General features: G+C 45.0%; 1 protein-coding gene across 50 annotated transcripts in view; it reads right to left on the bottom strand.

Moving 5' to 3' along the window:
- Positions 1-16,946, bottom strand: part of LOC147120302 (titin-like) — a 359,546-nt gene that overhangs the window by 124,445 nt on the left and 218,155 nt on the right. For all 50 annotated transcript variants that reach the window (XM_085986008.1, XM_085986052.1, XM_085986054.1 and 47 more), the window contains 4 exons: positions 8,338-8,474; positions 8,104-8,230; positions 7,698-7,964; positions 221-487 (listed from right to left, as the gene is read on the bottom strand). In XM_085986008.1, coding sequence (XP_085842134.1) covers positions 221-487; positions 7,698-7,964; positions 8,104-8,230; positions 8,338-8,474 — 798 coding nt within the window. The remainder of the gene's footprint in view (positions 1-220; positions 488-7,697; positions 7,965-8,103; positions 8,231-8,337; positions 8,475-16,946) is intronic.

Below are 16,946 nucleotides of genomic sequence, written 5' to 3'. Positions count from 1 at the left end.
GATGGGTGGCCCTTAATTGGCCTGCTGAGCCCGCTGGGCGGGCTCAACAAGGTCAATCAAGTTAAAATCGCATGGATTGGCCGCATCTCGATGGAGGCGGGACTACAACCCCGAAAGTTGTAGTCACGCCTCCTTCCCGAGTTCTGAGTGAAAATCACCCCCATGGTGTTAGTTTCATTGCACAGCAGAATTCAAAACAATTGCTTTACTTAATCCTTACCTATGACATTCAGGTAACCTTTTGTAGATAGCTGAGCGACTTCTGCCCGTATATGACACGTATCATCAAGAGTTGCTTCTTTAATTTCTAATATGTGCTTCTTCCCATCACTGGAGACCACAATAGTTCTACTTGGGTGAATTTTGGTTTCATTTCGGTACCAAGTCACTGGGAGATTGTCATGTGATAACTCGATTTCAAAGTGAGCCGTGTTACCTTCTTTGACTGTCTGATCTTTTAGTGGTGTAATGAACTGCAACCTCATACCTGAAATATGAAGTAATGTATGGAGAAATTAATATTACATCAGTTAAAAATCATGTAATGAATCATTCAATTGAAATCTATATTTATTTTATATTTTGAAAGATGATATAAAAACTACTATTAGATGTCAGCCTAGGTGTCAGAACTTGGCTCAGCGCTCTTGCCTCTGAGCCAGAGTGTGGTGGGTTCAGCCCCATTCCAGAGATTTAAGCACATAATTTAGGCCGACACTTCAGTGCAGTACGGTCTTTCAGATGACACGTTCATAGAATCATAGCAATTTTCGGCACAGGAGGTGGTCATTCGGCCCATCCTGTCTGTACTGGCTGAAAAAGATCCATCCAGCCTAATCCCACTTTCCAGGTCCTGGTTCGTAGCCTTGTAGATTACGGCACTTCAAGTGCATATAGAAACATAAAAGATAGGAGCAAGAGTAGGCCATTCGGCCCTTCGAGCCTGCTCCGCCATTCAATGTGATCATGGCTGATCATCCAATTCAGTACCCTGTCCCTGCCTTTTCCCCATATCCCTTGATCCCTTTAGCCTCAAGAAATATATCCAACTCTTTCTTGAATATATTTAATGAACTGGCCTCCACCGCCCTCTGTGGCAGAGAATTCCACAGGTTCACCACTCTCTGGGTGAAGAAATTCCTCCTCATTTCAGTCCTAAATGGCTTACCCTTTATCCTTAGACTATGACCCCTGGTTCTGGACTCCCCGGCCATCAGAAACATCCTTCCTGCATCTAGTCTGTCCAGACCTGACAGAATTTTATAGGTTTCGATGAGATCCCCTCTCAATCTTCTAAACTCCAGTGAGTATAAGCTCAATCGACACAATCTCTCCTCATACGTCATTCCTGCCATACCAGGTATCAGCCTGGTGAATCCTCGCTGCACTCCCTCCATGGCAAGAACGTCCTTCCTCAAGTAAGGTGACCAAAACTGCACACAATACTCAAGGTGCGGTCTCACCAAGGCCCTGTACAACTGTAGCAAGACATCCTTGTTCCTGTACTCGAACCCTCTTGCTACGAAGGCCAACATACCATTTGCCTTCTTAACCGCCTGCTGCACCTGCATGCTTACCTTCAGCGACTGGTGCACAAGGACCCCCAGGTCTCTTTGCACTTCCCCTTCTCCCAATCTATTGCCATTCAAATAATAATCTGCCTTCCTGTTTTTGCCACCAAAGTGGATAACCTCACATTTATCCACATTATAGTGCATTTGCCATGTTTCTGCCCAATCACCCAACCTGTCCAAATCGTACTGGAGTTTCCCGACATCCTCCTCGCAGCTTACCCTCCCGCCCAGCTTTGTGTCGTCTGCAAATTTGGAGATATTACATCCAATTCCCTCGTCCAGATCATTAATATATATTGTGAACAGCTGGGGTCCTAGGACCGATCCTTGCGGTACCCCACTAGTCACTGCCTGCCACTCGGAAAACGACCCGTTTATTCCAACTCTTTGCTTTCTGTCCGCCAACCAGTTCTCTATCCAAGTCAATACCTTGCCCCCAATCCCATGTGCCTTAATTTTGCACGCTAATCTCTTATGCGGGACCTTATCGAAAGCCTTCTGAAAGTCCAAATACACCACATCCACTGGTTCTCCCTTATCTATTTTACCAGTTACATCCTCAAAAAATTCCAGTAGATTAGTCAAGCATGATTTACCTTTTGTAGATCCATGTTGACTTTGTCCGATCCTGTCACTGCTTTCCAAGTGCTCTGCTATTACATCTTTTATAATAGACTCTAGCATTTTCCCCACTACCGATGTCAGGCTTACCGGTCTATAATTCCCTGCTTTTTCTCTACCACCTTTTTTGAATAGTGGGGTAACATTAGCTACCCTCCAATCCATGGGTACCGTTCCAGAGTCTATCGAGTTCTGGAAGATGATCAGTAATGCATCTACTATCTCTAGGGCCACTTCCTTAAGTACCCTGGGATGTAGACCATCAGGCCCTGGGGATTTATCGGCCTTCAGTCCCATCAATTTTCCTAACACCATTTTCCTACAAATACTGATTTCTTTCAGTTCCTCGCTTTCATCCGACCCTATGTTCCCCGGCATCTCTGGGAGGTTATTTGTGTCCTCCTTTGTGAAGACAGAACCAAAGTATGCATTTAGTTGGTCTGCCATTTCCTTGTTTCCCATTATAAATTCCCCTGATTCTGACTGTAAGGGACCTACGCTTGACTTCACTAATCTTTTTCTCTTCACATATTTATCATATCCAGTACTTTTTAAATGTGATGAGGGTTTCGGCCTCTACCACCCTTTCAGGCAGTGAGTTCCAGACCCCCATCACCCTCTGGGTGAAATAAATTCTCCTCAACTCCCTTCTAATCCTTCTACCAATTACTTTCAATCTATGCCACCTGGTTATTGACCTCTCTGCTAAGGGAAATATGTCCTTCCCATCCACTCTGTCTAGGTCCCTCATAATTTTATACACCTCAATTAAGTCTCCCTCAGCCATTGTTCCAAAGAAAACAACCCCAGCCTATCCGATCTTTCCTCATAGCTAAAATTCGCCAGTCCTGGCAACATCCTTGTAAATCTCATCTGTACCCTCTCTAGTGCAATCACATCATTCCTGTGATGTGGTGACTAGAACTGTACGCAGTATTCTAGCTGTGGCCTAACTAGTGTTTTATACTGTTCAAGCATAACCTCCCTGCTCTTATATTCTATGCCTCGGCTAATAAAGGAAAATATCCCGTATGCCTTCTTAACCACATTATCTACCTGTCCTGCTATCTTCAGGGATCAGTGGACATGCACACCAAGGTCTCTCTGTTCCTGTACACTTCTCAGTATCCTACCATTTATTGTGTATCCTCTTGCCTTGTTAGCCCTCCCCAAATGCATTGCCTCACACTTCTCCGGACTGAATTCCATTTGCCACTTTTCTGCCCACCTGACCAGTTCATTGATATCTTCCCCATGATCAACCACACGGCCAAATTTTGTATCATCTGCAACTTCTTAATCATGCCCCCTATATTGAAGTCTAAATCATTGATATATACCATGAAAAGCAAAGGACCTAGTACTGAGCCCTGCAGAACCCTACGGGAAACAGCCTTCCAGTCACAAAAACACCTGTCGACTATTACCCTTTGCTTCCTTCCACTGAGCCAATTTTGGATCCAACTTGACACTTTCCTTTGGATCCCATGGGCTTTTACTTTTCTGACCAGTCTGCCATGTGGGACCTTGTCAAAAGCCTTGCTAAAATCCATGTAGACTATATCAAATGTGCTACCCTCATCGACCCTCCTTGTTACTTCCTCAAAAAATTCAATCAAGTTAGTCAGACACGACCTTCCCTTAACAAATCAATGCTGACTGTCCTTAATTAATCCATGACAATTAATACTGTCCCTCAGAATTTTTTTCCAATAATTTGCCTGTAATTACTCAGTCTATCCCTTTCTCCCTTTTTAAACAACGGTACAGCATTAGTAGTCCTCCAGCACCACACCTGTAGCCAGAGAGGATTGGAAAATGATGGTCAGAGCCTCCACTATTTCCTCTGTTGCTTCTCTTAACAGCCTGGGATACATTTCATCTGGGCCTGACGATTTATCTACTTTCAAAGATGCTGAACCCCTTAATACTTCTTCTCTCACTATGTTTATCTCATCTAATATTTCACACTCCTCTTTAACTACAATGTCTGCATTTTCCTTCTCTTTTGTGAAGACAGATGCAAAGTATTCATTAAGAACCATACCCGTGTCTTCCACCTCCACACACAGGTTAACATTTTGGTCTCTAATAGGCCCTACTCTTTCTTCTTGCTCTTTATATATTTATAAAACATATTTGGGTTTTCCTTGATGTTACTTGCCAATATTTTTTCACACCCTCGCTTTTCTTTCCTAATTTCCTGCACTTTCTATACTTCTCTAGGCTTTCTGTCATATTTAGCTCTCGGTATCTTATCCTACCCTGTATGCCCCTTGACATCCAGGGGGCTCTAGATTTGGGAGTCTCATCCTTTTTCTTTGTGGGAACATATCTGCTCTGAACCCTCACTATCTCCTCCTTGAATGCCTCCCACTGCTCTGACACTGATTTACCTTCAAGTATCTGTTTGCAGTCCACCTTTGCTAAATCACATCTCAGCCTAGTAAAAATGGCCTTTCCCCAATTGACAACAATGGCCCAGAAATTTGGGTCTCCACGGGTGAGTACGCACGGGGTACTCACCCGTAAGCCCAATGGAAGTGCCGGTTTTGTGCATACACTGCGCATGCGCGGGAAACCGGCACTTCCGTTCCCCTGAAAGAAGGGGTTCAGCGTGGAGAGGCAGCGTGTGCGCATTGAACTTACGTTTTTTTTGCAGCTTTCTCCGGGAGGGTAAGTCTCCAGCAGTTACACTTTTAAAAAGCAGGCGCAAGGTCTGCTTTTAACAAGGTAAGTGGTGAATTAATTAAAATTAAAACTTTTTTTCCACAGGTTTATTATTTTTAAATACTTTAAAGAAAGATAAGTTTATTTTAAGCCCCGTTAGAAAATGTAATTAATTTTTTCAAAAATTTAAATTATTGTTTAAAATAGTTATTTCATGTTATTTATAGTTATTTTAAAAATGTGATGTTTTTTAAAAATTTATTTGAAGATTTAGTGATGTTTTGGGGCTTATAGTATTTATAGGTTTGACAGCTCTTCCTGTCAAACTTATGAATGAAGCATTCCCTGCTACCATTGGCTCTCCATGGCCCACGTGATCCCAGGGGACACATCGAACTAACTGCGCCCCTGGGATATGCAAGCACTGCGCCGCCAGCAGTTGGAGCAGGCCCAGGATCGGAATCCCACGCGGGCCCACAGCTCAACGGCCAGCGCGCTAGGTAAGTGCAGGTCGGGGGCTTGCACCCACGGGAAGCCCCCGACCCGAATTTCTGGGCCATTATACCTAGGTCTCATCTGCTCTCTCAGGATGACGTAAAAGATCCCATGGCTCTATTCGAAGAAGAGCAAAGGAGTTTTACCTGGTGTCCTGGCCAATATTCATCCCTCAACAAACATAATTAAAACAGGATATCTGGTCATTATTTCATTGCGGTTTGTGGGATCTTGCTGTGTGAAAATTGGCTGCTGTGTTTCCCTACATTATAACAGTGACTACACTTCAAAAGTATTTTGTTGCGCTTTAGGATACTCTCAAGTGGTACAAGCCGCTACATAAATGCAAGTTCTTTCTTTACTTTAGTAATTTGTAAGATGCCGAACAACTCTGATCTACAGAATGCAGCCTGGCTTTAGGGTATGGCAGTTGTGAAACCCCAAGTCCCGGGGCTTTAATTTAATATGTGTGGCATATTCAGAATGACGAGATCCCCATTTTTAATTATGTACTTTGCCCAGAGCTTCAGAAAACCAAAAGCTAAGACCGCTGTACGCAACAACAACAACTTGTATTTATGTACCGCCTTTAACGTAGTAAAACATCCCAAGATAATTCACAGGAGCGTTATAAAATAAAATTTCACACCAAGCCGCATAAGATGATATTAGGGCAGATGACGGTCATAGAGGTAGGTTTTAAGGAGCGTCTTAAAGGAGGAAATACAGGTAGAGAGGCGGAGAGGTTTAGGGAGGGAATTAGAGAGCTTAGGGCCTTGGCAACTGAAGGCATGGCCGCCAACGGTGGAGCGATTAAAATCGGGGATGCGCAAGAGGCCAGAATTAGAGTAGCACAGATATCTTGGAGGGTTCTAGGGCTGGAGGAGATTACAGAGATAGGGAGGGCTGAAGCCATGGAGGGATTTGAAAACAAGGATGAGAATTTTAAAATCGAGGTGTCGCTTTCTTTAACCGGGAGCCAATGTAAGTCAGCGGGCTCAGGGGTGATGGGTGAATGGGACTTGGTGCGAGTTAGGACACGGGCAGCAGAGTTTTGGACAACCTAAAGTTTACGGAGGGTAGAACGTGGGATGCTGGCCAGGAGTGCATTGGAATAGTCAAAACTAGAGATAACAAATTCAAAGCAGCAGATGAGGTGAGGCAGGGGCGGAGTCGGGCGACGTTCTGGAGGTGGAAATATGCGGTCTTAGTGATAGCACAAATATGTGGTTGGAAGCTCATCTCGGGGTCAAATATGACACAAAGGTTGCTAACAGTCTGGTTCAGCCTCAGATAGTTGCCAGGGAGAGGGGATGGAGTCGGTGACTAGGAAACAGAGTTTGTGGTGGTGTCCGAAGACAATGGCTTCGGTCTTCCTAATATTTGTTGGAGGAAATTTCTACTATGTTGGTCAAGCAGTCTGACAATTTATAGACAGTGGAGGGTCAAGAGAGGTGGTGGTGTGGTAGAGCTGGGTGTCATCAGCATACATGTGAAAACTGACTCTGTTTTCAGATGATGTCGCCGAGGGGCAACATGTAGATGAGAAATAGGAAGGGGCCAAGGATAGATCCCTGGGGGATATCAGAGGCAACGATGCAGGTGTGGGAAGAGAAGCCATTGCAAGTGATTCTCTGGCTATGATTAGATAGATAAGAATGGAACCAGGCGAGTGCAGTCCCACCCAGTTGGACGACGGTGAAGAGGCGTTGGAGAAGGATGGAGTGGCCAACCATGACAAAGGCTCCAGACAGGTCGAGAAGTACGAGGAGGGATATTTACCTTTGTCACAGTCACATAGGATTTCATTTGTGACTTTGATAAGAGACGTTTCGGTACTGTGGCAGGGGTGGAAACCTATTGAAGGGATTCAAATATAGAGTTCCGGGAAAAATTGGCAGGATTTGGGAGGCAACAACATGTTCAAGGACTTTGGAGAGGAAAGGGAGGTTGGAGGTGGGGCTGTAGTTTGCAAGGATGGAGGGATCAAGGATTTTCTTTTTAAGGAGAGGGATGATGACAGCAGATTTGAAGGAGAGGGGGACAGTACCTGAGGAGAGAGAACCATTAACAATATCAGCTAACATGGGAGCCAGGAAGGTAAGTTGGGTGGTCAGCAGTTTAGTGGGAATAGGATCGAGGGTGCAAGAAGTGGGTCTCATGGAAAAGATACACAATGAAATAATCAACCCACCCATATATTTGAATAGGACTTCAGAAACATTTTGTCACACCCGTCAAACCATAACCAAAATGAGGTTAAATCAATTAAATGTTACCAACACATTAAACCAGTATACAGTTTAACCATGAAATGTAAGTAATCAAAAAACCTACCAGTTACAGTCAGTTTTGCAGTCGATTTCTTGCCTTCAATTTCAGCGGTGTAATCTCCTTCGTCATCAAAGGATGAATTATTGATAACAAGAATGTGCTTCTTTCCATCAGCAACTAAATCATACTTATCACCAGCCTTAAGTATGTCGGTACCTTTCAACCACAGAATTTTGGGAATCTCCTTGTTAAGTGCACACTCAAACTGTGCCTGACGTTTTTCTGGAACAGTCACGTCTTTCAGCGGCACCGCAAAGTCAAGTTCAATTTCTGTAAACAATATTACATTTTAGTGAAAGATAAATTAAGAAAAACAAACTATATCAGTTCCATTTTCTTTAAAATTCCTCACCCTTTGTCATCATAAAGAAAACTACTCTGAATATTTCCTTCAAGAATTATTAGTTACCTTTCACTCTCAGGTAAGCAACGGATGTGGCGTTGAGTGCCTTGAAGTCAACTTCACCAGCTTGATCCAGTTTGACATCATGAAGGACCAAGAAACGTTTTGCACCTTCTGCTTTCATTTCACAGGTCTGCAAATTTAAAAAAACATAATTTAGGGTTTTTAACAAAATAACATTACGATCTTGAATTCCACATTTTTTTACGATAAAAATTGCAGATTTGAAAAAAAGCTTACAGGTGATGGGCGTAGGATCTCTCCCTTGAGCTTCCACTCAACTGGAACGTCTTGCGAGATCTCGGTTTCAAAGGTGGCTGTTTCTTTCTCATATACTTCCACACTTTGTAGTTCTGAAAGTATGTCTAACTCTCGTTCTGAAAATACAAGATTAAATGTCATTTTCCCATTCGAGTAGAATGCTGAAAGTATATCATCACAAGCAGACCTGAAAAGTCTACACAAGATTTCCATGATCATGAATTCCTGATTTATATAATCTCCACTTTTTTGGGAAACGTACAATAGACACAAGAACAACTTGCATTTACATAGCACCTTTAACGTAGCAAAATGTCCCAAGGTGCTTAACAAGAGCGTCATCAATAGAAATGTTGACACCGAGCCACAGAAGGAGATATCAGGACAGATGACCAAAAGCTTGGTCAAAGAGATAGGTTTTAAAGAGGATCTTAAAGAAGAGAGAGGTAGAGAGGCAGCGAGGTTTAGGGAGAGAATTCCAGAACTTGGGGCCAAGGCAGCTGAAAGTACGGCCACCAATGGGGGAGCGATTAAAATTGGGAGTGCACAAGATGCCAGAATTGGAGGAGCGCAGAGATCTCAATGGCTTGTAGGGCTGGAGGTTACAGAGATAGGAAGGGGACGAGGCCCTGGAGGGATTTGAAAAAAAGGGTGAGTATTTTAAAATTGCAGCGTTGTCAGACCGGGAGACAGTCTACGTCAGCAAGTACGCAAATCACTAAAAATAGGGATACAGGTTAATAAGGCTGTAAAAAAAAAAGCAAACCAAGCACTAGGGTTTATTTCTAGAGGAATAGAATTGAAAAGTAGAGAAGTTATTCTGAACCTGTATCGAACTTTGGTTAGATCACACTTGGAGTGCTGTGTACAATTCTGGTCGTCATATTATAGAAAGGATATAGAGGCACTAGAGAGGGTGCAAAAAAGATTTACAAGGATGATGCCAGAAATGTGAGGTTATACCTATCAGGAGAGGATGTCTCTTTTCTCTTGAAAAGAAAAGGCTGAGTGGTGACCTTACAGAGGTCTTTAAAATTATGAAAGGGTTTGATAGAGTAGATAGTGTTTCCACCTGTAGGGAAGATTCCATCAAGACAGTCACCAAGAAAACAAATAGGGAATTCAGAAGAAACTTCTTTACCCAGAGGGTGGTGAGAATGTGGAACTCGTTACCACAGGGAGTAGTTGAGGTGAATAGTATAGATGCATTTAAGGGGATGCTAGATAAGCATATGAGGGAGAAGGGAATAGAGGGTTATACTGATAGAGTTAGATGAGGAAAGATGGGAGGAGGCTCGAGTGGAGCATAAACACTGGCACGGACTGGTTGGGCCGAATGGCCTGTTTCTGTGCCGTATATCCTATGTAAAGTACCGGGGTGATGGGTGAACATGACTTGGTGCGAGCGAAGATATGGGCAGCAGAGTTTTGGATGAGCACAAGTTTATGTAGGGTGGAAAATGGGAGGCCGGCTAGGAGAACATTGGAATAGTCAAGTCTAGATGTAACAAAGGCATGAATGAGGGTTTCAGCAGCAGATGATCTGAGCAGTTTCGGAGTTGGGCGACGTTACGGAGGTGGAAGTAGGCAGTCTTAGTGATGGAGCGGGTATGTGGTTGGAATCTCATCTCGTGGTCAAACATACCATCAAGGTTTCAAACCATCCAGCTCAGCTTCAGACAGTTCCCAGGGAGAGGGATGGAAACAGTGGTCAGGGAACAGAGTTTATGGCGGGGACCAAAGACAATGGTTTCGGTTTTTGCAATATTTAGTTGGAGGAAATTTCTGCTAATCCAATACTGGATGTTGGAAAAACAGTGTGACAAATCAGAGACAGTGGCTGGGTCAAGAGAGGTATGGGTAAAATAAAGCTGAGTGTCGTCAGCATACATGTGGAACCTGACGTAGTGCTTTCGGATGATGTCACCGAGGGGCAGTTATGTAGATGAGAAATAGAAGGGGGCCAAGGATAGACCCTTGGGGTACTCCAGAGGTAGTAGTGTGGGAGTGGGAAGAGAAGCCATTGCAGGTGATTCTCTGGCTATGATTCGATAAACAAGAATGGAACCAGGCAAGGGCAGTTCTACCCAGCTGGACGATGGAGAGGTGTTGATGGTGTGTTGACGGAGGATGGTATGAACAACTGTGTCGAAGGCTGCAGATAGGTCGAGAAAGGTGAGGAGGGATAGCTTACCACAGTCACATAGGGTGTTATTTGTGACTTTGATAAGGATCATTTCAGTAGTGACCGGGCGGAAACCTGATTGGAGGGAAATTACCCTGGAATTGTGGGAAAGAGGGGCACGGATTTGAGAAGCTTGTTTGATGCTTATTTCTGTTATTATAATTTCAGCCCACATCAGGACTTTATTTTGTGGCCTCTTTATAAATGTAACATAGAAGTGTTTAGAAGAATCTTAAAAAGGGAAGCTCTCAACCTATGCATTTTATTTTTTGTACATTGCGCAGTAAACATAAAGGCCTAGAAATTGGGTTGGGGCGCCCAAGTGGCGCAAAAGTCGCCTGAGCGCAGGATTTAGCGCAGCGATCGGAGTAATACCGATCGCCAGAAATTCAGTTTCAGTGCCGCTCGAGGGACACGGGGCGAGGCTCGAGGCGCTCCGCGTCCCTCTTAGGGCGCTGAAACTGATTATCGCAGCGCAACGTGCCGCAACGCCACACGCTGCGGCATGGCACGCTGCGGTACTGCAGGCCTTCCTCCCACTGTTAAGGGGGAGGTGCCTGCAACAGCGTGATCCCCGCTCGCGAGTGCCGGCAAATGAGCCCGGCAACAAGGAGAAGTGCCGGGCTCTCGGGAAACAGCCGGCAATGCCGCGGGGGGGGGGGGGGGGGTTAGGAGGCCGGGGACGGAGGTGCTGGCAGGCGGCTGCCGAAAAAGCGGCCGCCCCGCACCTCCACCTTAACTTGCGCCGCTGCAGGCACAGTAAGGCCCCATGAACCGGGCGCGGGTAGCGAACGGCGCAGCTACCAAATATCGCGAATGGGGCACGAATGGGGCGCTGCGCACACCGATGACGTCATCGGTGGCGGCGCAGCGCAGCGCAAATGCCTAACGCCACCATTAGCGCCCCTACTGAATATCGCGGGAGACACAGCCAGTGGCGCTACAGCCACTGACTGCCTCTTTAGACACTAACAGGTGGCGCTACTCACCCAATTTCTCCCCCAAAGTGCCATACAGGTTGTGTGTTAGGACAATAGGTGGATGGAAAATCGTACTTTCCTTCTGTAGTTTATTACTCATTTAATCAATCATACTTCAACTTTACGCTCAGAATTCCGTCTCTGTATCGGCATACTGTCTGTTTCTTTTATTGGTACTGTACTACAAATCAAAACTGATGTAGAGTAGGAGTAACTACAAGGCAACAACCTCATTGAGGGATTTGGGTGGGGTAAACTCCCAGAGCAAAGTGCCTCTGGTTTATAACTATCATCTTAACTCCAAAATGTGATTACAGCCTTAAAATCCCTATATGCATCTCTACATAAACACAGTGGAGATCACATGGATGCCTTTCATTCTTTGAGGAGGTGACAGATATGGTGCATGGGAGAAATGCAGTGGATGTGGTATGCACAGACATAGGAGACTATTGGAGAAGATTATGGGATATGGAACTAGGAAGGGGGTAGCAAATTGGATTACAAACTGATTGGCCCAGAAATTCGGGTCTCCATGGGTGAGTACGCACGGGGTACTCACGCGTGGGCCCGATGGAAGTGCCGGTTTCTTGCATGCACTGCGCATGCGCAGGAAACCGGCACTTCCGTTCCTCTGAACGAAGGGGTTCAGAGGTCGAACGCGTGCACAGGGGAGTCTGCGCGTGCGCTTTGAACTTACGTTTTTTTTGCAGGTTTTTCCGTGAGGGTAAGTCTTTAGATTTAAAAAATGTAAAAACCAGGCGTAAGGCCTGCATTTTAAAAGGTAAGTGGTCAATTAATTAAAATTAAAACATTTTTTCCACAGGTTTATTATTTGTAAATACTTTAAAGCAAGGTAATTTATTTTTAGCCCCGTTTGAATATAAAATTATTTTTTTCAAAAATTTAAATTATTGTTTAAAATAGTTATTTAATGTAATTTATAGTTTATTTAAAAAGTGTGATGATTTTTAAAAATTTATTTGAAGGTTTACTACTATTTTGGGGCCGTAGTATTTATAAGTTTTGACAGGTCTTCCTGTCACTACTTATGAATGGGCTTTTCCCTGCGCCGATTGGCTGCCCATGGCCCACATGATCCCAGGAGACGCATCGCACTAACTATGCCCCTGGGACACGCAAGCACAGCGCGCCGGAGCTGGGCCAGGCCCCGGAGCGGAATTCCACGGGGCCCTACAGCTCAAGTGCCGGCGCGCAAGGTAAGTGCAGGTCGGGGGCTTGCACCCGCGGGAAGCTCCCGACCCGAATTTCTGGGCCATTAGAAGGGAGGAAACAGAGAGTAAGGGTTAGAGCAATTTGTCAATGTGGTTGGAAGTAGTTGGTGCTGTCCCACAGGATGTGTTCTGGGACCGCTTCTGTTTATTGTGTACATCACTGATTTGGAAAAAGAGCTTGTGAGAGTAGTGTCCAGATTTGTAGAAGATACTAAAATTGGAGGCATAGTAAATAATTCTGAGGACCAAAGAAAGCTACAAGGGGATATTGATTAGATGGTGGAATGGGCAAAAAAGTGGCAGATGGAATTCAATATCAGTAAATGTGAGTTGGTGCATTTTGGTTAAAAAAAAGTAATAATTATACTTTGAATGGGAGTAAGCTGGGTGATGTGGAAGAGCAGAGGGATTTGGCGGTTCACATTCACATGATATTAAAAGCAGTACCTCGTGGATAAGGCCATAAAAAGCTAATGGAATACTTGGTTTTATGGCAAGAAGTACAGAATATAAAAGTCAAGATGTAATGGTAAATCTACATAAAAATCTTAGTAAGACCACAGTTGGAGTGCTGCATGCAGTTTTGGGCCCCACTCTACAAGAACTTCTGACGAAAGGTCATCGATCTGAAACGTTAACTCTGTTTCTCGCCACAGATGCTGCCTGAGTGGCTGAGTATTTCCAGCATTTTCTCTTTGTATTTCAGATTTCCAGCATCCACAGTATTTTGCTTTACAACAAGAAGGATGTTGAGGCAGTAGAGAGGGTAAGTACAGATTCACTTGGATGCTGCCTGTTATGATGTAATATAAATACGAAGACTTGAAAAACTGGAGCTGTTTTCATTAGAACAGAGGAGAGTAAAAGGTGATCTGATAGAGATTTAAAATTATGAAGGGATGGGACAGAACTGAAGGGTCTAGGACAAGGGAAAATGAATATAAGATTAAATGTAAGAGATTTATGACATAGAGCAGGAGAAGGTTATGAGGTTATGGACTGCACTGCCAGAGTTAAAGATTGAAGCAGAGACCATGTGAACATTTCAGAATAGGTTAGATAAGTGGCTGACGAAATGGGAATAAAGAGAAATGGGAACTGAACAAGTACATGGGATTAGGAATACTGTTCATGTGGAGGATAAACATCAGCACGGACTGGTTGGGTTGAATGGCCTGCTTCCAGGTTGTAATTTCTTGAATTATTTTACCAACTGTAGAGAAGGATATTGATGGCCAGCGGAATCCATGTAGTGGATGCATTACATCCACACTGAAGGATGAAAGATCGTCCCAGAATCAATACATTTTTTAGCAAATAACAATTAATTGCTATAATATAACAGTCGGTAAAAATAATGGCCCAGAAATTCAGGTCCCCACGTGTGAGTATGCGTTGGGTACTCACGCGTAGGCCCAACGAAAGTGCCGATTTCGTGCATGCACTGCGCATGCGTGGGAAACCGGAACTTCCGCTCCCTTGAAAGAAGGGGTTGACAGGTGGAACGCGTGCGTCGGAGAGGCAGCACGTGCGCATCGAACTTACGTTTTTTTTGCCAGTTTCTCCGGGAGGGTAAGTCTCCAGCAGTTACACTCTTAAAAAGCAGGTGCAAGGCCTGCTTTTAACAAGGTAAGTGGTGAATTAATTAAAAGTAAAACATTTTTTCCACAGGTTTATTATTTTTAAATACTTTAAAGAAGGGTAAGTTTATTTTTAGCCCCATTAGAAAATGTAATTAATTTTTCAAAATTTTTAATTATTGTTTATAATAGTTATTTCATGTAATTTATAGTTATTTTAAAAATGTGATAAAAAAAAAAATTATTTGAAGTTTTAGTTATGTTTTGGGGCTTATAGTAATTATAGGTTTGACAGCTCTTCCTGTCAAATTTGTGAATGAAGCCTTCCCTGCTACCATTGGCTCTCCATGGCCCACGTGATCCCAGGGACGCATCGAACTAACTGCGCCCCTGGGATACGCAAGCACTGCGCGCCGGCAGTTGGAGCAGGCCCAGGATCGGAATACCACACAGGCCCACAGCTCAACGGCCGGCGCGCAAGGTAAGTGCAGGTTGGAGGCTTGCACCCGCGGGAAGCCTCCGACCTGAATTTCTGGGCCTATAAGTCATAAGGTAAATCGTCCTAATAGCAAGTTCAATTTGCCAAGAAATTCTTGCTGGCAACTGGATTTACAGCTGTTGGATTGCAAACCGATTCTCGAGCTGAAACATTTATAAAGACACAGCAGAGTTAAAATTGTTTAGTTAGCTTTTCTCTCCCCATTTTAATCGCAAGATGCCAGAATTGGAAGAGCATAGAGATCTCGGAGGGTTCTAGGGCTGGAGGAGGTTACAGAGACAGGGAGGGGCGAGGCCATGGAGGGATTTAAAAACAAGGATGAGAATTTTAAAATTTAGACGTTGTTGGATCAAAAGCTAATTTAGGTCAGCAAGCAAAGGAGTCATGGGTGAATGGGACTTGGTGCAGCAGAGTTTTGGATGAGCTCAAGTTTACGAAGGTGGAAGATGGGAGGCCAGTCAGGTGAGTGTTGGAATAGTCAAGTCTAGAGATAACAAAGGCATGGATGGGGTTTTCAGCAGCAGATGAGCTGAGGTAGGGGCAGAGTTAGGTGATAATAGGAGTACTCAAAATTATGAAGGGGTTTCCCTATTTCCACTGATCAATGAGGCAGTAACAGGAGAGCATAAATTTAAGATTATCACTGAAAGAACAAAGTGAGAGGTTAGGATAATTCTTTTCATGTACAGGGTTGTTAGGGTAGGAATGCCCTACCAGACAAAGTGGTGGAAGTGGAATCCATAATATCTTCGAAAAGGGAAGTGGATAAATATTTGAAAAATTTAAATGGTTATGGAGAAAGGGCAGGGAAGTCAACTAAGCGGATGGGCCCTATGGCCCCCTTCTGTGATGTACAGTAAAATTATTTAATTCTACAATTGGAATATATCAAAATAATCTGTCAGAGGTTTCTATTTCATGTTGATAAACAACACAGGAATCATTATATTAAACTAGTAACTTGCCTGTGGTGTTGCCCACAGGTCAGTTGATATATATATATATTTTTATATATACACAAGATAGAGGCCTAGAAATTCAGTGCCCTTAGCACCGATTTTGCGGCGCTAGAGGGCCTAGCGCTGCAATTGGCGCCGGTTCCTAAATTGCCTGGGGCCCTTCCGCGGCGGTAGACCGGTAGCGCTGCGCCGGCACCGATGACGTCATCGGTGTGCGCAGCGTCCCGGTTGCCGTGGTAACCCGGCCCCAAGCCGAAATTCAGTTGCGGCCGCCTCGCCAGTGGCAGCCGCAACTAAGACTCCGGCAAACGAGTGTTGCCGGGGTCTGCGCCGGCGCTTTAAGGAGGCGCGGCGGCCGGCCGCTTTCCCGCCGGCCGCCTGCCCGCAGCTCCCTCCCCGGACTTCTCCCCCCCCCCCCCCCCCCGGAACAGATGCAAGCCCGGCACTTGTCCGAGGTGCCGGGCTCATTTTTGAAGAGATTTGCGCGGGCCGCGGCCGGGTGCAGGCAGCTCCTCCTTAACGGAAGGAGGAGGCCTGCACTTCCCGAGCCTGCCGCACCGCAGCGGGCGCCGCAGCGCCGGAATAGCACCGCAATGCGGCGCGTTGCGCCAGTTATCAGGCGCTAAAACCCTTCAGTAGCGCCGGCAGCCGTTTGGGCGCGGCGCTACTGAATTTTTGGCGCGCGCAAAGGGACTTAGCGCCGGCGCTAACTTCCGGCGCTAAAGCCCTGGCGCAGCGCAAACTCAATTTCTAGGCCAGAGACTTCAGGATCTGGCTCCAAAAAGCCACTCATGGCTAGAGCCTGCTATTTATTGGCCTGGAAACTGTGGTTGGAGGCTTGCCGCCGGCGTGCGTCTCCGAACCGCAAGAAAAGTATGTACTTTCCTTATGTCTCCGGAGTTTCGGACATTTGCCGTCCTGGACCTGCAGACGTATGCCTGCGTAAAGGCCCACGCATCCATGGGGCACATTTTTAAATGGGACAAAAATAACCTAAACGAATTTGAAATGTAAGTGAGTATCAAGGAGAAACTTGACAGATTGCAAGTTCCGGGTTTTTGCGCATGCACATCACATGCGGAAACCCGGCACTTGCGGGGCCATTCACAGCACTTACGACGATGTACACTGTGCGTATGCCATCGTAGGC

This window comes from Somniosus microcephalus, chromosome 4, assembly GCF_052327205.1.
Source record: "Somniosus microcephalus isolate GS21.2 chromosome 4, FLI_Smic_1.0, whole genome shotgun sequence".
In the NCBI taxonomy this organism is placed as follows: Eukaryota; Metazoa; Chordata; class Chondrichthyes; order Squaliformes; family Somniosidae; genus Somniosus; species Somniosus microcephalus.
Note: the sequence above shows the minus strand (reverse complement) of the source record. Positions and strands in the feature narration are given on the sequence as shown.